The 23118-nt window shown below is 38.1% G+C and overlaps 1 protein-coding gene across 4 annotated transcripts; it reads left to right on the top strand.

The window, feature by feature from the left end:
• Positions 1-1088: 1088 nt before the first annotated feature.
• slka (STE20-like kinase a) lies at positions 1089-19665 on the top strand. Of its 4 annotated transcripts, XM_027017611.2 has the most exons (20): positions 1089-2072; positions 4551-4715; positions 6050-6098; positions 7162-7311; positions 7546-7618; positions 7898-8092; positions 8461-8542; positions 8635-8766; positions 8945-10123; positions 10210-10340; positions 10551-10674; positions 11757-11936; positions 13879-13971; positions 14821-14892; positions 16099-16228; positions 16758-16882; positions 17415-17603; positions 17722-17847; positions 18020-18133; positions 18502-19665. In XM_027017611.2, exons 1-20 carry the CDS (start codon positions 1923-1925, stop codon positions 18637-18639), a joined length of 3597 nt encoding a protein of 1198 aa, XP_026873412.2. In that variant the 5' UTR covers positions 1089-1922; the 3' UTR covers positions 18640-19665. The 4 variants fall into 4 exon arrangements, with proteins under 4 accessions (XP_026873412.2, XP_026873414.2, XP_026873413.2 ...); XM_027017613.2 differs by lacking the exon at positions 13879-13971; XM_027017612.2 differs by lacking the exon at positions 14821-14892.
• The last annotated feature ends 3453 nt before the right edge of the window (positions 19666-23118 follow it).

The following is a 23118-nucleotide window of genomic DNA, read 5'->3' as shown; positions in this document are numbered from 1 at the left end:
ATTTATTTATTTCTATAAAGTGCAGCTCACAGAATGTGAAGAATCAAAATGCTCCATAGTCCTCAAACGAACCAGTTTAAGATCCATAGAGCGGGTTTCCCACATGGAGGGAGCCACGTTCAAAACAGATTTAGTTCAATTTCTGAAACATCCAGACCAGTAGGTGTCAGTATGATGATCGTTTCATAATGTGAAGAATAATTGGAAAATGTCTTATTGCTGCTTTATAGAGGAATGTTACATCAAACATGAAACTTTTACATTAAATCCAAATTAAATATAAGAAAATACTCTTACCGATTATTCAAATCTGATCGCGATATGATTCCGTCTCATCTCATCTCTTTAATTTTGCTGTGTTGTCAGCGCCTAGCAGACGTATCTCCAGCTCTTAGTCTTATTTTTTTGCCACGTCAAACTGTATCATGAGGCAACAAATCAACCAGATAAACGCAGCTACACACAAATAGTACGTGCTAAATGTGGATATAAAATATTTCAGTTAAATCTAAACATCTTTTTAACTGCTCTTAATTTAATGATTGTGTTAATTACATTTTTTGGATTGTTTGTCACAATTTTCTCAACTTTTGATTTTGGGGGTTTTGAAATCGGATCCAAATAATTAAAATAAAAAAAAAATTCCATTGTTGTGCTCACCCCACTTTAACCTAAACGTTATTTTGTTTCTTGAATCTTGACCAATGGACCTATAATATATTATTAGCACTTATATTTTTAAAAGAGAAGAAATATTTCCATATGATTATGTGTAGATGTAGACACACAATATAGTCTAATCAAAACTCATTTACATTTATATTCACATAAGATCTATCCTACGTTTAAACTAACCTAGTGATGTTTAAGCAATTTTAGCTAATATTTTTTGAGAAATATACCTACTAATATTTAGTAGCTACTATTTCTAGATTATAACAAGGTATTAAACATATTTGATTCAAAACGTAAAAACGAAGTTAGCCCAACCAAGGACACGCGATGATAGCCCGTCCCAAACTACAGCGTCACCGTCTGTGTTGGACTGCGCCTGCGCAGGTGCTCGCGTCGACGCTGTGCACGCGCTTTCCAAATCCACTCCTTGTGTCGCAAACGGTTCGCGTGTCTCCAAAGAAGCTGGAAGCGAGATCACGAGCTCGCATGAAGAAGAATGGACGTTAGAAGTGGACGTTGATGAACTTATGACATATAACTTGTAACTGATTTAAGTCAATCGGGTTCTTATTGTATTTTATTTTTTTAAGCCAGGGACGAGCTTCAGGGGGCTGGTTGGGCCGTAACCAGTTCGTCTGGGTACTGTAGCTTAGCTATTCGATTAGTTTGGGTATCAGTATCTGCTTTTCGTACTCCATAGCTTGCGTGGTAGCTACTTGTTGAAGGATATATGGTAGCTAGATAGCTGGAGGAATTCAGTGACCTTACCAAATCGCACAGCGCAAAGTTTCGCCTTTCTAAAGTGGATTCTCAAAGATGGACTAACCAGCAAATATATAAGAGGAACCAAAAGACATGTAACAAGCTAGCTAGCCAACGAACGAGACTGCTATCCAAGGAAGAAGAATGCTATTTTGTGTCTCTAATTTCGACTAGCTATGGACGTAGTTGCGGATGGTTTTACTTTACAGCTATGGACATTTTATAGATATATGCTAGCTACATAAATAGTCGAAAGCGTATTGACAGGCTAGCTAGCCAGTAGTGGATTTCGCAGCATCCAAGATTAGAATCGTTTGTGGCTGTCACCTATCAAGCTACAAATGTGTAGCACGAGTTAACCTAGCTGGATAAGGAATTGGTATTGACACCTAACGATAGCTATCTTGTTGGCAAACGTAATTTGATTGAGATTAGTGGTCATTATCGAATTTAGTGCTTTAATAGTGTACATTCCGACCCAAAATATGTCCTTTTTCAATTTGCGAAAAATATTTAAGCTGGGCACTGAGAAGAAGAAAAAACAGTATGAGCACGTCCACAGAGACCTGAATCCCGAAGAAGTTTGGGAAATTGTCGGTGAACTTGGAGATGGAGCCTTTGGGAAGGTTTATAAGGTAAAAATTTCAGATACTGATTTTGCTCATGGATGTCCATAAACTGCTATTTCGATTTCCAGTGAAAACAAGGAAATATCAAGCTAATGGACAACGCTCAGTTTGTCCTGGAGAGTATATGGGCATCTTTATATTTTACATCGACCCTAAATTTAAGTAATTCAATTTTACATTAACATACTTGACCTTATGTCATGGTACTTATGTCACAATGCTATAATAGGCTGCTGATATACTTTTGATATAGACTGATATGGTAGTAAAAAAAGGTTGACAACTTCAACTGTGAAACAAACAGGACATAATACTAAGTGGGCATGATTTGAAGGCATGTGATTGCATAATAATACTATTAAAATAGACGTGAGAAATTCATACATATCTTACATTATGTAGAGAGGCTTTGACATTTTCTGATTTTAAAAATGGCAGTTATTGCTGACAGCCAAAAACGTTATGCTTGTGAGGATCGACATGGATCATCTACTTTACCAAATAGTCCAAATGCTTTGTTACTGCTCCCTATTGTGGAATGTATTGTGCTTTGCCATGCACTTGTCTGGGTGTCTCCAACATGCCACCCACTTCATTTCTTTACACAATAACCAATAATCTGTTAATTTAATTATCTATTCAGTCTATTGGCCAGATAGTTATTGCTTTTGTTGAATAATGTGTGCTAAATGGGTTGGTAGGACAATGTTTGAGGAAAGAGCTGTTGATTGATTTATGATGCAGTTGGAAAATCGTTGTAGTTTTTCCTGAGAAATGTATGGCTTGTTCTTTTATACAAAACTTAAGTTACTGCTCATTAGTACTGGCATAACTTTCCAAATTCAGGGGGGATGTTGGCTACACTTTAAACAATGTGGTCTGTAAGATACTAACACATGCTGACTTATCCTTTGTAGTTACTGTAAAATCTTCTAATTTTAAGATTTCATTGCATGCAGTGTTTTTGCAGACTGATCTGTGTAGAAAGCATGGAGTGTGTTCCTTCCCATACACTCTGGACTAGAGAATCTAATGGTTGTGTGAATAGAGTGTGGGAGAATGCTGCTAAAATCTGTTACATGTGTTACAGTCCCTACCTCAAAGCAAACACCATGCTTTAAAGTTGGTAACTTGTATTTATAACTAGGTTAGCTTGGTCACTGTAGCAGATTAGAGTGAATTAATATCCAATTGAGCAGTCTTCATTGTGTCCTGTAGTAATGAGATGTTTGACATTTACTTCTCATTTCATATTTTTATTTTTTATTTTTTGCTTTCTTTCGTCTAATAATATTCAGGAATACTATGTGTTGCTCCCATAAAATAGCTAGATTTAGGTAGAATAGCTTAATAAAAGATGAGAGGATCATAACATTCAAAAAAGCTTCATCTGTTTGTTTCCTCACTGATTACAGTGGGGATAGGCGTTGGCTAGTACAAAGAGAACCAGAGTGTGAGCGTGTGATGTAATGCTTTGTGTAAATAGAAAGTCTGACCCACACATACATTGCCATACTTCATTCTTTCCTTTCTCTGCTTCTGTGATTTGGTCTCCATAAACATTATTCTTGTAGCCATTCTCAAAATAGCACCTGTGCTCCTGGTTGTGAAGTAGGGAATGGACTTTTATGTCACTCCTCCCATTAGTAACTTAAAATAGATATTCAGCAACACATTTGACTTATCTCATTAGCAGTGACTGTAGATATATGAATTGAAGCTTTATTTTAGCATAGCCAAGTTTGCTTGCTTATTTGAACAGTTTTTGACATGCCTTCTTCTGAGGTAACTGTCTTTTTTTCATCTCTCTCTTTCTTCCTTCTGCTTTTTTGAACCTCAGTTTCAAGTCTGTAATAGCTACAATAGGAAATTAAGTTGCAAATTTAGATCACTAAATGAAACTTTTTGTTCAGTACATATTTAAAAGCATTTACTCTAGATATTTTTCCTTTACTATTAGAACACCATATCATTATAATGGGAACTAATAACAAAGTATTTTGCCAGATTACACACTATATGTCTAAGTATGTCTAAGAATGGCCATATTGATTTAATGACTTTTACAAATGGAGAGGTTTAGTTCCACAGGAATGTCACTGCAGTTGGCAGAGTGAGATGGGAAGATGTGGATATGTATTTAAGTAGGTCAGAGGGAGTACACTTTTCTTGCCCCACTATTTCTTTCCAAAAATATACTGACAGTTGAAATGCTATAAAGGATAAAAGCCGGTCAAATCAGGGCTGTAATCCCACCAAAAATTCAAAATGTGATGAGATACATTATGAAATCAGCCATGTTTGTTGCAGTTGTTTTTCAGTAAAAATAATTAAATTAATGACTTGATCTAAACAAATTTTAGTAGTGGTCTAAATACATGTGCTTACCAGTGCCATTGTTTTGCAGTACAGTGTTTACTGTGCTTTGGCCTTTGTAAACATTTTCATCTGATCAGCTGCCTTTCATTCATGTTTTTGCCTTAGGCTCAGAACAAGCAAACAGGCATTCTGGCTGCTGCTAAAGTGATTGACACCAAGACAGAGGAGGAGCTGGAAGACTACATGGTAGAGATTGACATCCTAGCCTCCTGCGACCATCAGTACATAGTCAAGCTGCTTGATGCCTTCTACTATGAGAGCAAACTATGGGTAAAGAGCTCCAATTTAACTTTTCTGTGTTCTTACGGTTTTTCTCAGATTATGCAAATAAACACACACACCTACTTTAGGTGTGAGGTCATACTGTTTGCACTTCAACTTTAGAAAATTATATAGGTAATTGTTGGTAAATTAACTCAGTAACTATAACTTGTATGCCCTATTTACATGTTACGCATTTGGCGGATGCTCTTATCCAGATTGACTTATTGTGTTAGAGGTAGGCAAATGTAGTGTTAGGAGTCTTGCCAAAGGACATTTATTGGTATAATGTGGTGCACTTTTTCAATGAAGGTTTGAACTCAAGTCCCACACAGGAGAGGCATTTTTATTACCAACGACACTATAACAACCAGCCCTACACATCTTATAATGAGTCGGGTCACTTTCAGTTGCCCACAGCCTGCTGTCTGCCCATTCATTGGTGGATTCTTTCACAAAGCAATTATGTCTAGGTGGTTTCAAATGATCCCCCCCACCTGTGGTTGGTATATATGTGAGGGTAATGGTTTGCTACAAATAACCAGAGAAAGTAGTCATGAATAACTTACATGTAGGACTGGCTTGCTTCTGCAGTCTTGTCAGATGAGATTAATGCACCAACACTCCCATGTTTGCTTAAAACTGGAATAGCATATAAAGTCAGTCATCTGTTAACAGTTTTAAATGGTCTGGGAGATGGTTTGCACAGCATGCAGGATCTTCAACAGAAATATCTAAAATATTAATGCAACCATGAGCAAAATATGTGCTCAAGTCATTTGATCAGTCGATGTTAACTTCACTGTTTAGATGTATCAGATGTGGAAAACAATTAATTTAATTGTTTAATTTAATTATTCTGTGAGTTGTGATGGTTTTCGTGCAATTGGGCCTAGTAATTTACTATTTTTGTGGTGTGTTACCGAAAGTGCCGAATACATGGTTTGTGTTGATTTTGCTCATACCACTTGATACGTCTAACCAGGCATTCATGGCTCTGGTCAGAATGGCATAGTGGTATGGATTACAAAGTTTGCAATTTCATACCTTACAGTGACCGTAATTTCACATAATGGTGTATAATTGAATAATGGCCATCTGGCAGTACACCAGAACCCTTTGAAATCTTAGCTTTTTTATTGCCTATGTCAGAGATTTATTCCAAAATGTAAGTCAAAATCTGATCAGGTAATGTGGTTGTGAGCACCCATTTTTTTTCTAAAAGCTTTTGCCTTTCTAGTCCATTTGTTGTTCTTGGATGGTGAATTACACAGAAACTCAGATAAATTAATCATTATTCTAAAAACAATATGTCTGCTCCATCGCTCTCTTTCTGTCTCTAGATTCTTATAGAGTTTTGTGCAGGAGGAGCAGTTGATGCTGTCATGTTGGGTGAGTTTCATTTTCTTGATTGTTGGAAAAGAGACTTTGAAAACAGTTGAATCAGTTGAATAGTTATCTCAAATTAATTCCTTTATCCTCAGTTTCACTGCCACAAGCTTATGCTCAGTTTGACACTGGAAAGGTCTAAGCATGTAATTATCTAAGGTCCGATTTCAAGGAGTGGTTGGTGTCTTTAAGCAACTCAGCTTTTTCTGCTGTATTATTTGGATATGTTTTTGAAACCATCCTACACTGTTTTTCCAGTAAATGTTATGGGAGCACATTATACCAGTTGATGAAAGTCATATTATTTAGGCCTCTCAATAGCATTACAATCAAACAGGAGAGTAAGTTAAACGGTGCATTTTTAGATCTTTTATTAATACATTTATTTTAGTAGTTTCTTAGATTTTAGGGGCACTAACATAGTGGCTAAATATTTCTGATTATAGAATGATTCAAACGTTTAGTGCTCATTATGACAATGTCATACATATATGCAATGCTCCAGTTTATACCTGAATCTGAAGTGCTCGTAGGGGGTGCTGTTAGTGAAGAGATGTTATCCTTGGAAAAGTTTGAGCAGGAGAGTTGACTCAGTGCTTGTGCTGGTATGACTATTTCTCCCTTGTCTCTTTCGAGTAGGCCTCACTCCCCCCCCCCCCAGCAGGGCCCAGGTCACAGCTCTCCTGTCACAAGGCTGGACTGTTATCAGCAAGCCAAGGGCAGCAGCATATTATAAAGAACCATGAAACAACAGCGCATTATACAGGATTATGAGGGACTGTAACAGAAATAGCTTTATTTTAGCTTTAGCTCTAATGTCTAGTTGAAAATGGCGACACATTTTAAATGATGCCTTAAAGAGTTAGTCAGAGGAGGGCTTAATGTGCCTAACCAAGTCAGTACGGTGTTAATTTTTCTTATGATGGTTTAAGCATAATTTTACACGATTCTACAAAGATCTGTATTTTTCATGTTTAATTTTTTTTATTGTACTTTGTTGTTTTCACCTTGTACTATTTTCTATATATGTATATGGATGCATCTAATTGAGTATTTATGTCTCCAGAGCTCGAGCGGCCCCTGACAGAGCCACAGATCCAGGTCGTGTGTAAACAGTCCCTGGAGGCCCTGTCTTATCTCCATGAGAACAAGATCATCCACAGAGACCTGAAAGCTGGAAACATTCTCTTTAGCTCAGATGGTGACATCAAGCTAGGTGAGAAACTTTGCTAGCTGCATCCAGTTGTACTGCTTATTAGGCTCCTACTTAGCATGTGTTGGTAATTTATATACTGTTTATATACTGAGCATGAAAACAGTAAACTAAGATGAGATTCTATATATATATTTTTAATATTGTAAGAGACATACCAAAAAGTTTTCTTTCCCATGTCTTGTTGGCTATGGCTTCCAGACATGCGTATTAATATGGATTATTGTCTTCACTCAGCTGACTTCGGAGTGTCTGCAAAGAACACAAAGACCCTTCAGAGGAGAGACTCTTTCATTGGAACTCCTTACTGGTTAGTCCAGCTGTTGTCTGTTTGGGAAATTTAGTATTTTTAGCCTTTTGCATGATGTTAAAAATATGGAGAGCATTATGATAAGCATTTTAAAAATATTCATAGAAATCTATTTTTAACAATAAAATATTAATGCCATAAGGTAACAAAAGTACATTTATGATTAATATCTTGGCTAATGCGTCACTTGTATTTAAACACATTTTTCATTGTTTATTTCTGTTCCCTTTATTTTCCCACTTTTTGTCTGTCTTTATTTTCCTCCTCTTGTGTCTGCAGGATGGCTCCTGAGGTAGTGATGTGTGAAACATCAAAGGACAGGCCTTATGATTACAAAGCAGACATCTGGTCTCTGGGGATCACACTGATCGAGCTGGCACAGATCGAGCCACCCAATCACGAGATGAACCCGATGAGAGTCTTGCTCAAAATAGCAAAGTCTGAGCCCCCCACACTTTTGCAGCCTTCACGATGGTATGCCTGCTGAATCATTACCATGAGAAGTGCAAATTCTCATTCCCTTCATCTGTGGATGAGGAATTCACTTGATCCTCCAGTTTAATTTTTTAAAATTGAGGATTAATTTAAGGATGTTTTATGCAAAGAGACACTGATTTGATAAATAGCATTTGAATTGATCTCACAGTAGTGATGTATCCAGCCTGCAAGCTGCTTGAATGAGTAATGATGAATCAGATTAGCAGTTGCCCACCAAGAGCACAGAAATTGCATTGCATGGCACCATATCTTTCAGTTTTTCAGTTTGAATTATAAAGTCTTTGGTGAAGACGAGATTTTCAGTTAAGGGATGGATTTTTATGCAATTCCTAACTTGTTGAAAGGTCTCCAGAGTTCAGTGATTTCCTGAAGAAAGCGTTGGACAAGAATGTAGACCAGAGATGGAGCACTACTCAACTTATGCAGGTGACTTACTCATAAAGGGACAGAGCGTTCCTAAAGCTAAATGGTTTTCACCTTGAGATGTCACCATTTTGTGGTTAATTCTGTGCTTTCAGCATCCATTTGTTGCAAGTGTGACTAATAACAAACCTCTGCTTGAGCTGATTGCTGAGGCCAAAGCAGAAGTGTTTGAGGAGATTGAGGAAGGCAAAGAGGAGGAGGAGGAAGACGAACCAGACACACAGCTGGTATGGCAGTTCATTCTTTGGAATCAAATCACTTGATGATGAACATTAACACTTGTATACATTAGTGGATATGTTCATTCTCTTATGTGCATTAAATGAGTTCTGCCTTTATTTATCAGATGTTGATAAAGAGGTTTAAAATGAACAACCATTTCACGATGTCTCTCTGTGTTTGTAGGACATACGAGGACACAAACGTGCACTGTCAGAAACCAGTGTTGGGAGCATAGACGATGACAAAGTTTCTCAGAACACATCTGTGTTAGAATCAGTCAGTGAGAGGGCCGAGCCACAGGCAGAGCCCCGCTCGGCTGAGGTCAGCAAGGGGACCTCCACTGTGGGGGTGCCCTCCAGTCAGCTTGACCATGCTGAGAAAGAGGCTAGGAACAGAACCACAGATACCGAACTTAATGCTGAGGGCTCACATCCTGGAGACAAGAGTGTGTCAAAGCCTGGAGAAATCCAGACTCTGGAAACTACTGATAAGGAGAACACTGCTGAAGAACCAAGTGCCCCAATGCCAGTCAGCATGGAGACCCAGGAGGCTGCTGTCCAGAAGGTTGTGACTGTCAGTGAAGAAACTGGAGAAGAGGAGAAGCAGGAGGTTTCAAAGGAAGCATATAGAGAGAACCTTGAGGAGGAAAGGAAAATGGACAATGTACAATCAGATCAATGGATGGAGAAGACTGAGGAATCAGAGCCCAAAACTGCAACAGAGGCAGAAGAGTATTCTAAACTCATAGAAGAAACCAAATCAGAGGACAAGGGTGATGGCTTTTCCACAGAAGCTAATGTTGAATGTAGTGAGGCTGGCGTGGATGTCACAGCAAAGTCAGAGGGCTCAGTTGAGACTAAAGGAGACACAGGCAAGAGCATACAAAATAGACAGCCAGAAAAAGTGGTTGAAAAGACCTCTGCTGACAAGCCTACAAAGGAGGAGAGTAATGAGGAGGAAGAAAAGATGAAGCCTCAAGAAGAACCCTCAGAGGACCAACCTAAAAAAGAAACCCAGGAGTCTAAATCTCAAAGTGAGAATCAGACCACCACAGTTTTAGAAGACATTCCTGCAGAGACAAAGAAGAGCGGGAGTAATGATGTGGCACCTGTCATTGTCATTAATGGAGAAAAGGAAGAGGAAGACAGTGTGCCACAAGAAACCAGTGAGGAGCAATCATTATCCTCTGAAGCAGCTACAGAAGCTGATGTGGACCAAAATACACCTAGGGCAGTTAAACCTGATGTCGAGAAGGATTCTGATTCCGGAAGTAGCTCTGCAGCAGATACCAACAGCATTGACATAAATCTTTCTATCTCCAGCTTCCTATCCAAAGGCAAGGAGGGGTCTGTTTCTATACAGGTAAAAATATCTTCAGAATCTGCCCAGATGCATCAGATTGATCTTTTATGATATTTATATTCATGAAGTTTAATGTTCCTCCAAAGGACACCAGACGGCAGAAGAAGACTTTGAAAAAAACACGCAAGTTTATTGTGGATGGAGTGGAGGTCAGCGTGACCACTTCAAAAATAATTACTGATAATGACACCAAGAGTGAGGAACTGAGGTTTCTAAGGTACTGACTGCTATTATCAATACATTACACAGGGCTTTTTCCTTCTTGATGATGGTGTTGTATTTGTTATATTTGGCCACTGTAGCGTTTGAAAGTGGTGGTAGTCTACATTTCTAGAAAATTACAATTCCATTTGGGTATTTTGTGCTGTGGGTGGCATTATGTGCTGTTCACTGCAATGATGTGATGTTTTATGTGGTCGTTTTGTAGGCGTCAGGAGCTGCACGAGCTGAGGCTTCTGCAGAAAGAGGAGCAGAGATCCTATCAGCAGCTCAGCAACAAGCTGCAGCAGCAGAGAGAGCAGCTGTACCGTCGCTTTGAGCAGGAGATGACGGTCAGTGCTTCATGCCCTCTCAGCACACGTCAGACAGTTTGCAGCTCAATTACCCAAATCCAATTTGGAAGGACACAGTGTTGCACAGTTTTTAGTGAGTACATTCAGTTGTGTTGGATCCCGGATGGTAAACTCTGCAGTGCTGAAACCCTCCAGGATTGGCATTTGAGACATTTACATTTCCGGCAGACACTCTTATCCTGAGTGACTTGCATATTTATTAGCTTGACAGTATGTCACCTTGCTTTACCAGGTGAGCTACAGGAACTACTCACTGGCATCTCTTTTATGTCCTTAATATTATTAGTAGGGATGAGCCAGGTAATGTATCTCCACAGTGCACAAGTCAATCCACACCATTGACATTTTAAAGTTCTTGTAACTGGTGGATCTGATGCTTACATAAATAGCACAGGCCATTTCCTTGTCTTGAGATGAACTTGATTGTTCAGAAAAACAAGTGAAGGTCACACTGGGTCCATCACTAGCTACCCAAGTTATATAACTCAACAATGAACTCTTGGGTATAATGGATCAGGTGTACTCAATGCTACCAGGTTCTGAACTAGAGTTCAGTGGCATGTCTAGATTTGGTGGAATAATTGTTGGGTGAATATCACCGCAGTGGCAGAAGAGGAATTTTCACTAATTTCCTTGCTTTTTTAAAGCAAGTGGGATATAGCTGATCCTGCTCAATTAAAGTATGCTTTGATCGGCTCATATAGCTTACTGATCTATCAGACACCTTTTGGATTTCCCTAATGTGAATTAAGATTATTATTTAATAAAAGTGATTTTTTTAATGAACTAAGTCAGTCCTATATGGAACTTTTAATTTGTAATATTCATTGCATGAGTTATTCTGTTGTATATTTACCCCTAGAGTTGTTCCCTAACATATTACTGTGCAGTTTCTATCTGTGTATATGCCTGGACTGGCAGGTGCTCACAGTGAGCTCAGGCTTGTGTACCTGATCTAAGTCTCAGGCACTTGGGCAGGTTTCCCAAGGATAAAGTCACCCTGCTGGGCATTCCAGTTCCTCATTTTAGCATCTCTCTCTTACCTTCTTTCGCCCTCTCAGGGGAAGAAGCGCCAGTACGACCAAGAGGTGGAGAACCTGGAGAAGCAGCAGAAGCAGAGCATAGAGCGCATGGAGCAAGACCACACCAACCGCCTGAGGGATGAAGCTAAGAGGATCAAAGCAGAGCAGGACAAAGAGCTCTCCAAGTTCCAGAACATGCTTAAGAATCGCAAGAAAGAGGTATGAGGGAGAAAGGCAGTCACAGTTACTGTTGTGTATATGTGTTTGTAGACTTGTTGCTGTATTGGTCTGTCTTTGTGCGGTGGAGGGGCTGTGCTTCACAGAGATATGCGTAAATGGCTTTTTCCTGAATTCTTTATATCTGGGTGCAGCCTTCACTAAGGTCCTATATGCATGCATATGTTATCTGTCCACACTCGTGGCTTTGTTTTCCGATCACAATGACTGCATCTTGCAGCTGCATTGTCTTCAAGGTCATCTTACAGGCCATTTCCAAGCAGCCTTTCTGTGTATTCCAACATTTAAACAGTTCAGGGCAGGGTGCTGGTTGGCTTTAGTCATCACGATTTACACTTTGGCTCTGTTCAGCCATTGCAACATGGCTTCAGCCTTGACATCAAAGCAAACTTTTAACACTTCATTAGAAACAGAGCAGCAGTTGAGACTCGAAATAAAGGTATGCCTGGAACATCTCCCCACATTTTCTGTTGGACACTGCAGCTACTTGCTTGGCATGGTTTTAATAATGTGTTTTTGCAGATGTGTGGCTATACTTTTCAGTAATTGCTTTATTTTTTTAGTTTTGTTTTCACATGTGTGCTGGCAGCATGCCTTCTTTGCTCAGCTGTTGCCCTGTTTGTTTCTTTCTGCATGGCTGTGCATGAATCGTTCAGATACGGCACTGTACTGCACTGCAGTGTATGCTTTGGTGACCCTCTTCTCTTTTAAAATACAGTCCATAGTTATTTATAGCATTCTAACATTTAAATAACATGGTTAATGTAGTAATATGTATCACCATGTAATCCTGTTTTGATTTGTTCTTTGATGTTTTTGATATGATGTTGATTGTGTGAGAGTGCTCTGGAGAGTGATCCTCTGTGCTGTGGTGGAGGGCTTTGACTGACTATCAGATATGTTAAAAAAAAGGGGGGGAAAAGTCTTCTATGGTACTTTGGTTATACCTAAATAATAGATTTTATCTTTTTTTCCTTTAGAACTAATACATATCTCTATTGCATGATGCACACTAAAGTACATTATTAAGCTGGCTATTGAGTGAAGATGAATGCAGATGGAGTAACAGAGCTATGTACAGGATTCCTCATGCTATTGTATGCTATCTCTGGACATTCACCATAGTGAGCGTGCCGCCTGAAAAACTTAATTTTATTTCATGACCTCATTAACCTTTCTGTGACACAGGACTTGTTATGAAATTATAGTTATTGTTGTCTCAGATGTTTGGATTAAAAAAAAAAAAAAACCAGTAAAAGTGTAGAAATAAGATCAAATAACTGGGCGTTGGGTATGAATTCCAGGTGTGCAATGTGCCACTACTGGCTGGGAGACACAACTGTCTACCTTCATAGCTAGAAGGAAGTACCACAGAGTCTGTCTCTACCCTGCCTTTCCTTGTGAATATAGTGTGTTATAGTGTGCATCATTTTAGAGATTATACTACATTACTACATTCAGCATTATCATAGTAATATTGCATAGGCGAACAACAGACCTGGGTTTATCCTTAAAACATTTCCTATCTCTTTTACTTATCTGACATGCTTTCTGATATGGTGGCTGATTTTTATATATATATATATATATATATATATATATATATATATATATATATATATATATATATATATATATATATATATATATATATATATATATAATAACATCAACTTAATCAATTTACCTGTCTGACAACCTCCTTAGGGTTTCTGGTTGATCTCTGTTTAAACATAAGTCAACACTAACTCATTACTGGATCTAGATAACTTTCAGTGGTACTAATCCTCACACTAGTAAAGTTTCTTTTTCAAACTAATCATTGCATGACATTTCTTCAACTAATACATCATGGCAGCTGTGCTCAGGCCTTGACACAGCCAAGCCTCAATTCCCTATCTGTTTGCATAATCGTACGCCATAGGTCAAACAGGAAGTCGGCCTGTCACCCAAACACATGAGAAAAGAACTTATGAAACGCTTAAAGGAAGACCTAGCTGTTGTTCAGCAAGAAGAGGTAAATATCTCAATAGCCATTACAAGCCCACTCTATCCAACTATTTTACATATACATTAGCGTGTGTGCGCACACACACACACACACACACACACACACACACACACACACACACACACACACATTCATACATACAGAACGTCCTCTTCTAGCATTTTGCAAGGTGTCCAGGAACTGTTGTCACTTCACTTTGGAGCTGAGTGGTGCTATTTGCCATATACAGCACACAAGGACTGAACAGACCATTGTAAATCGCAATCCAGTCTTTTCTTTATGGATATTTGACATTTTGTCTTGTTCTTGAAACATGCTGTTCCCTCCATAAAAGAGGTGTGCTGCTTTCAGATGGGTTGTGCAACATGTTGAGCTAATACCACTCAGCAAGTCAGTCCCTTCTTTCCTTCATTCTTACTCAGACACCAGATCAGGCCTTTGGACTCAATTTTAACAGACTAATCTGTACTTAATATCTATTCTTGCTGTGCCTATTATTAATGCTTCACATCAACAAGCATGTGGAGGATACTGAACCAAACGAAGTCTTGTCCTGAAGAGGACTTGAAGACCTCTGCATTCAACTGCTCCCTAACAAGCCCCTGCTCTGTTAGCCTGGAGGATCTGAATTTACAGCCCCTCTCCCGCACGCCAGTCTTACTGCCTTAACCCTTAACCTTAGCCCATCACCAGATGCCGAGGAAGAGTGAGGAACTGCAAGTGGGGTGTGGGTGTGTGTGTTTCTGTTTGCTCTGAGAGGTGATAAACTGCTGTGAGTGTGTATGTGCGCGCACATGCGAGCATGCAAGTGTCTTGTCCCTGATGTGGGAGCGTGCGCTGTGTTTTGCTCCACAGGCTGTGGCCCAGGTTATGATACAGTCTTTTCAGTTGTCCTCATGTGCTCTGTTCAACGCACAGATGCAGGATGTAAGTGTCGCCCTCCTCCTTCCTGCCACTGCCCCTGCTCACATGTGCCTGGTTACCACCACATGTATGGAAGTGTGGCCAGAGAAACTCATTCTGTGCCAAACATATCGGAGCGAGACACGTAGGCTTATTGCTACATACATCCACTGACACATTGCTACATACATCCACTGATGTTGCCTGTTTGTTTGTTTGTTTGTTTGTTTGTTTTTTAAAATGTAAAAAACATTAAATGTGACCTAAAAAGAAGTCCTTTATCTAGTGACCTCTGCCTGAAAAACTTGACTGTGTCCCTTTCACAGAAAAGACTGTCTTTTCTCAATTGTTGTCTAGTACACTTGTCACACATATGTGTGTTTGTCTTAGGTTTCATGCACTTTCACAAGCTTAGCAACTTGAGTACTGCATTATGATGGGGAAGGCACATGTGGGCAAGATGGTGCTCTTCTTTTTGGAGTGCTGTCTCTATGTTTGTGCTATGGTGCAGTGTCTCTCTTTAAACATACTGTACTGTGGTCTAATTTACTCCAACTCAGTTTGAGTTTCTGTATGTTTCAATCACACTGTTCTCATCTGTGTGACAATGGCTCTATGTTCAAAAACAGAAAAGCTGGTGACCATCACTGTGGCTACACTAGGACACATACCATGGGATATCTCATCATGACCCATTTATCTATGTGGTTAAGTTAACAATTAGTGAAGTATGTAGAGAAAATGTTAAAAGGACCTTAATATAATTGTAAACCGTCTTAATATTTTCAGATACAAATATTTTTGATTTATGTCAGCAGTGTCTGTATTACTCATTCTCCTACTCTATAAGCACTAATCTTAATGCGGATTCAAAATGATCACTTGAAGCCTTGACCTTGTAATATGCTTTATTCTCTTGGTTACCTTATGTTCCACCCATCCATATCAGGCTGTACCGTTGTTTCATGGGATGTGAATGTTGTCTTATTGCGAGACATTTTTTTGCTGTTGATGCATCTTTCACTTTTCTCTAAATGCACTTTCAGACAGCATTTTTTTGACCTGTTTTGAGTGTGAAATGTCTACCTTTTTTGTGATTGGTTGCACAGCCACTGTGCCACTGTAGCTTGAGACATTTAATTAATGCCACTTCAGATCTCATTCTCTCATGACTCTCTCTCTCTCTCTCTCTCTTGTCACCTCCTGCCCTGCTCTTGTTCCTCGACCCAGGAACAGGAGTTCCTGCAGAAGCAGCAGCAAGAGCTGGATTGTGCTCTGAAGAAGATCATTCAGCAGCACAAGCTGGAAATCGCCACCATAGAGCGGGACTGCCTCAACCACAAGCAGCAGCTCATGAGAGGTCTCACGCTACTTAACCAGACTGCATGTATAAATATGAATTTGCAGAACCTACAAATACCATTCACCGAATAATAAAGTTTAAGTGCGTTGCTTGTCCAAAGTTTTGCATGATGCATGTCTGAAACATCTCACACGATGCAGCAGTGAAAATGGGTATTTATAGAAAGGTATGACCACAGTGTGACATACTTTTCTGTACTCTCCCGTTAGCACAGAATATACTTGTTTTACATGTTTAATTGTAATGAATTTGACCTGTTTGTCAGTCCAACATCTTCTTTTTTGAGCATTTAGCCTCAAGGGATGTAGCACAGATACTTTATAAGAGTGATCTTAATATGATGTTCCATGTGTTTTTAGTTAGACCGTATTGAAAGTAGCTGTCCGATGTTATATATTTACTGTAACTCTGTACAACCTGTCTTAATCTGTATGTTTCCTCTTCTTTCCTTTCTCTTTCAGCCTCTCACTGTCATTCATTGGTCTTTGTGATATTAATATCTCACATATCACTCTCTTGTCCACAGCTCGTGAAGCAGCCATGTGGGAGTTAGAAGAGCGCCATCTGCAGGAGAAGCACCAATTGCTGAAGCAGCAGCTGAAAGATCAATACTTCATGCAAAGGCACCAGCTCCTGAAGAGACATGAAAAAGTGGGTAAATTAGACAGCCATTAAATCAGAACCTGAAATTTGGGGGAAGGTTTAATTGAGCCAAAGCATTTGAATTTTTTATTTTTATTTTCAAAAGACCTTTTCATTTGCTGCATGAATTATATTCATGATACACATATAAAAAGTATATTATGCATATTTTTGAAGTCTGTTTGCACCTATAGAAGCGCTTTTAGAATCTAGTTCAAATCCAGGTGAAAACTGTAGTTATTTCATCACTGTTTGCATAACCATCACAAAAAAAAAAACCCCTGCTAAGCTGGAGTGTAGTTTCACAAGCCCATTTAATCATATACCTGTCCAAGCCCATTTAGTTGTATGACTGTTATTGCCTTTGGAAGAACATTTCTGTAGTATGTCTTGTTTATAAACTAGCAAAACAATTTGAAAATATCAAAGTCAGCAACTCTTGTATTGTTGTAACATGTTCACTTTTAAAAAACAAAAGAAATATTCGTAAGTGTATGTGCATGTGCACTGATGCCTGTGCTCTAACGTGTCTGGATAATAGGAAATGGAGCAAATGCAGGGCTATAACCAGCGCCTAATAGAAGAGATGAAGAACAGGCAGGCTCAGGAGAGAGGCCGTCTGCCCAAGATCCAGCGCAGCGAGGCCAAGACTCGCATGGCCATGTTCAAAAAGAGCCTGCGCATCACTGCCACGGGCACCCCGGAGCAGGACCGGGAGAAAATCAAGCAGGTAAAGCACAGCATCTGGCAGGGAAGGCACTCAGCAACTTTTAACTGCCAGTTTATATGCATAAGATTCGAGTGGGCATGTCTGTGTTGTGTGCTCATTCTGTGTTTTGTTGGGACAGTTTGCTACACAGGAGGAGAAGAGGCAGAAGAATGAACGGCTACATCAGCACCAGAAGCACGAGAACCAGATGAGAGACCTGCAGCTTCAGTGTGACTCAAACATCAGGGAGCTGCAGCAGCTACAGGTCCCCACACACATACACACTCGTTACTTTACTCCAACTTTCAGTACTCCGCCTGCTTTACTACTCTAATTGGAGAAAATGCACCAGTGTCAAAAAACACTTATGATTCCTGTGTTGTGACTGAAAATAAAGGTTCTTCATATGTAAGTAAACAGATGTCCTTGTCTTCTAGAATGAGAAATGCCATCTGCTTATTGAACATGAGACTCAAAAACTAAAGGAGCTGGATGAGGAGCACAGCCAGGAGCTTAAAGAATGGAGAGAGAAGCTTCGTCCCAGGAAGAAGGTACTGCAAAAGATTTGATGAGATTTGATGTGCACAGATATGTGTAACCACAGAAAACTTTTCTGATGCCTCAATTTTTCGGATTCCACTTCCTCTTTTAAGAAACTTATTGAAACACACACATTCTTTAGCTTTTTGAGTGGCAGCCATGAGTACTGTGCTAATTTGTGCTTCTGATGGTTTCATGATTTTGTCTTTATTATTTTAATGTTCTATTTTATTTGACTTAGAAAGGGGCTGAATAAATGAAGTTTACAGACAGAGACAGATAGATAGATGGATAGATAGATAGATATTGTGCAATATTGAACTTCATATTGGCTTGTGTTTCTGAATTGAACATGTTGTCCTCTCCTTTTCTGCTCAAGGCTCTTGAAGAGGAGTTCACTCGGAAGATCCAAGAACAAGAAGTCTTCTTTAAGATGAGTGGGGAGTCAGAGTGCCTTAACCCCACTGCCCAAAGCAGAGTTTCAAAATTCTACCCCATTCCTAGCCTCCACTCCTAGTTTATAACCCACATAATCCTCCTGTATCTCAGGCACTAGAAGGTTCTATTGGTAGAACAGCACAGCCTTGTGGTCATTATCTAAGTTTACTGTGTGTGCCAGGAGGACTATTGAGGTTTAAAAAGAATTGGTCATAATGGCATGAATTTTACAAAATGCAATTATGAATAGCTAACATTAATCTTAAAAAAATGTCAGGGGGGTTAGCTTGTGTGTTCCTTTGTCATCCTGTACAACTATGAATCCAATGGATTAACTGTTAATTTCTATTTCTCTAGTCTGCTGGGAGTTGCATGATTACTGCATTGTCACAGATTTATATAACTAGTACACTCAGGCTGTTATTTTATCTTTTGAGGAAATAATTATTGGAAATTAACATTTTCTGGAGGGGCTTAGCAGTGCTTTCTTGTAATCGCTTCGAACTGTGGGAGATCTGCAACTCATGTTAGAGTGCATAAATTCATGCTTTATAATACATTAGCTGCCTTTTTATTAGGCCCATCTTAGAATTTGCATTTTATTTTTTGTGCCTGAATTTTCTATTCAGTATGTACATCACACTTTTCTTTGTTTTGAAGTCTGTGCGTTTCAAGTTGGAATATGTATAATGTCTTTTTTTTTTTTTTTTTTTCGTATCAAACAGCAAGAAATTTAGTCTGGTAGGGTTCAGGTTTTTTTTTTTTTCTTGGAATTTAAAGAGGCATAACATTTAAGATGATGCCTCCATTCTGTAAATTTTGTCTGTTACCCCAATTCCTCTCAAAAATGTGCAAAAGAAGTGTCCCTTAAGACAGCTTTATTGTTAGTTTATACAAAATAATGTTCACACAGCCCTGTTTTTCTCCCAGTTACAGCAACATTTGCTCTTTATTTGAATTTGTTGAATTGATCTACTGATATTTCTTATCTAAATCATCAACTGCCTTTTCAGAAATTGTATGCAAATGACTATAAAACTTCAGCTTTTCATCATGTGTTCTATCATACCACATAACTTAATAAATGTAAGCTGTGAAAGGGATATTCCACCATTTTTCAACTTAATTGCTGTGTATTCCATCTGTGTAGGAGTGTGTGGTTAATTACCATGTAAAATATTTCCTGGAAAAAATGCCCATTAACTCAGATACATTTCTAATGTAAAATTGAAGGCAGCTGTTGTATGGTTTTCTCAAACATCTACCTGTTGGCTTCTATTTCAGGTATGTTTTAGATGAATAGACTGTTCAGTTCTTTTTAAGGACAAGAAAATGTGAAAAGTATTGTCCGTGGTAATCTACCATATACTTCAGGCACAGTAGATGGATATTGGCTTGAAAAATGCTAGGGTATTCCTTTGGGGGGCCAGCTATACTGTCATGGTGAGATGTATCATTACGAAAGATCTCTAGAAAGCCTTACAAATGGAACATAACATGGTTAGGATTTTATCCTGGGCATTAGAATATGCGTCTTTGGTGAATGCAATCCATATGTAAAATTTGAGTGTTATGTGAAAAATTATTTAAATAGTATCACTGTTTTAGGACAATAGAGCATATAGATTAGTGAAGCCCTACATTTCCAGAGTTAATTTCTTTATTGACAAGGCAATAATGGCCCTGTACCCTTTTTGAGGTGTTTTTGTTTGTTTGTTTGTTGTTTTGTTTTTGTTTTGGTTTTTTGTTTTGTATTTTTTAACTTACATTTTAATATATATATATATATATATATATATATATATATATATATATATACATAAAAAATATATAAATATTGTGTATTATATATTATTTGAGAAAGGAGTAGCTTTTTAAATACATCATTGTAGCGTCTTATATTTTGTTAACTTTACATTTCTTTCTCCTTTTTTGCATGCACCAAGTATAAATGTGCACATATTCATTAGTTTACTGTAGTTAATTTAATTTTCTGATGAAGGATGTGGGCTTTATTTAATTGGATATACAGTGATTGTGTTTTTCTGTAATATCATTGGTAAGACCTAACATGCTTTTCATTTTTTTTTCACTTTTTTGGTATTCAGGCCTGCTACTGCATCTTTTCAGTTTACATATCATGTATCCTTAGCTGTTGTTCTCAAATCATGAGACCATGAGGACTGCTTGGCTGGTTTGTTGCATAGTAACAGGGAAGAGGGCGACAGGAAAGTGAGTTAATTCCCAGGGTGCTTTGGATACAGACTGCATAAGACACAGCTGGGATTCAAAGCTAAATCCCAGCAGTATGGAACATCAGCGCTGACAACAGTGCTTTTACCAGGTGCATCACTTTTCTCGTATAGCATGTTAAGTCCTATTTTTTTTCTAATAGGCTTTTGCAAAAGATATACATTTAGCACATTTTCTGTATTACATTCACAACACTGGCAATGTTGTGTCCATATGCCTCTAGCTTGCTGAAATCCTGAATGCTGGATTTGTCTGAAAATTGGACCATATTCTCTCTCCTAGTTGTTACACTAGTAGTTCCCTCGGTTGAGTTCTTATAGCTGCCTAAGTATATCACAAATCACGATCTTTGCCACTAGGTTAACATGGTGGTATGCTAGGACATATGCTGGACAAAGACATTTACATCTTGTGGCACTTGGATGGAATGTCTAAAGCAGATTAGTCTGGCTAATGTGTCCAATGCCTGTGTTGATTATGATGTAAATAAAATCTTGCCATTTTATTTATTGTAATCCCTTTTGTGTTTTGTAACAGAACCCCTACACTGCATGTGCTGTAGATGCAAAAATTCCTTTTTATTCACTTTTAAGACTTTTTTTTGTAGGCTATAGTTTAAGCAGTTTTCATCTCAATCGGCAAGTATGAGTGAATTGAGGTCTTTTCCCCCACAACACGATTATGTACTAAATATGCAATATTACAAACATATGGAAAACTTTTGTTTTTGTAAAAAAAAATAAAAATAATAATAATTTAAAAAAAAAAAACCTTAAATACAAATCCTCAAACTCAAAGTTCACCGAACTCAAACTCAAAAGTTCACCGAAATGCATTTCTACCTGGCAAAAGCAAATTATTGACTCAAAAAATGTTAGCTTTATTCATAATGAAACTTTGCCTTCACAACATCCAAAGATCAATCAAATATATAGTCACTACAGACCATCTACTAGGCACTAGTGCAATCAATTGAAAACACCAAAAATGCTTATGAATTGGTAATTAATTTCACAAGGAAAAAATATAAATGATATATTTCCAAAGAACACTTAATTGTCAGGTGTTTTAGTTTGTTTTTTTTCCCCCAATAATCATCAAATCATTCTGTGGATAGTGACATTTCATGAAATCACTCCCACTGAGACAAATGTTTCAGTAAGGATAAAGGTGATCAGTCAGAATAACTTTGAATTGATTTGCAGTGACCTCTCCATCTATGGGACGAGGGAACCCAAAACACATCATGTCCTCAAGGAGTCAAGCGTTCAGGCCTTTATCATTCTCTTGATTCTCCTCTCCTACATATTGCACTAAAGAACAAGTGCAATGGCCAATGAATGGTTTGACCACAATTTCCAACTATTTACAGATTTTTTTTCATCCATCTAAATGCAGATTTAGTCACTGTTCCTATCTTCAGCATTTTTATACATGCCATTACTGACTATATCATACAGTACACCTGCCTGGAAGTGTCTGCACGTTTCTCCACTAATATCTTCAAAGTTTTCCTTAATTTAGTGTTTAAACCATAACATCCATGTGTTCTACTGTAGTAGCTGGAGTTTTGTGTTGTAAATGGCAGTTTTTTCTGCATGACAACATAGAATTATTTGTGCTTTACAATGTCAGTTGTGCTGTTATACAAAAAGATTTTTGTATAGTAGGAGATTTGTATATTTAAGAGATTTGCAATCTGTATTTCAGTTTTACCAAAAGGGTTTTCCTTTGAGTAACCGAAGAAAATGAATAGTTGAATTATGCTCTAAGTGTCAGAATTTGTCAGAAAAAAACCCAGTAAACTTGGCACAGAGAACCCAAATTACATCATACTGAACTCTTGAACAAAAAAGCACTTTTAACATAAAATTCAAACTAGCTTTTTAGCTGCAACATCATTGTCTTGCATTATATTTTGATGGAGTGCAAAAACAAAACCTTTTAGGCTATATAATTGTTGTGCTACAGATAATTAAAGCAATACAAATATTTTGCCAAGCAAAAAAGTATGAAAATTACTACTTAGTAATTTTTAGTACTTAGTACTACTTACTAAGTACTAGAAAAAAAAGATTAAAATACAAAACAATGTTTTTATCTGGCAGTAGGAAGGCTGAACAATATTTGGTATAATGGATTAAATATCATGCACGTGATTAACTAAAAAGTTGTACCCTGACCTTGACAATGACTATGAAATTGAGCTACCTCAGACCCTCTGAACAAGTTTGTGCTAGAAAAAACTAAAGCATCCCCAGTTCCAATTGCTTCCTTTCCTTTACATTTTTTGCTTCAGCACATA

Source organism: Electrophorus electricus, chromosome 11, assembly GCF_013358815.1.
Source record: "Electrophorus electricus isolate fEleEle1 chromosome 11, fEleEle1.pri, whole genome shotgun sequence".
In the NCBI taxonomy this organism is placed as follows: domain Eukaryota; kingdom Metazoa; phylum Chordata; class Actinopteri; order Gymnotiformes; family Gymnotidae; genus Electrophorus; species Electrophorus electricus.
The sequence above is the reverse complement of the archived record's forward strand: the minus strand, read 5'-3'. Positions and strand labels throughout refer to the sequence as shown.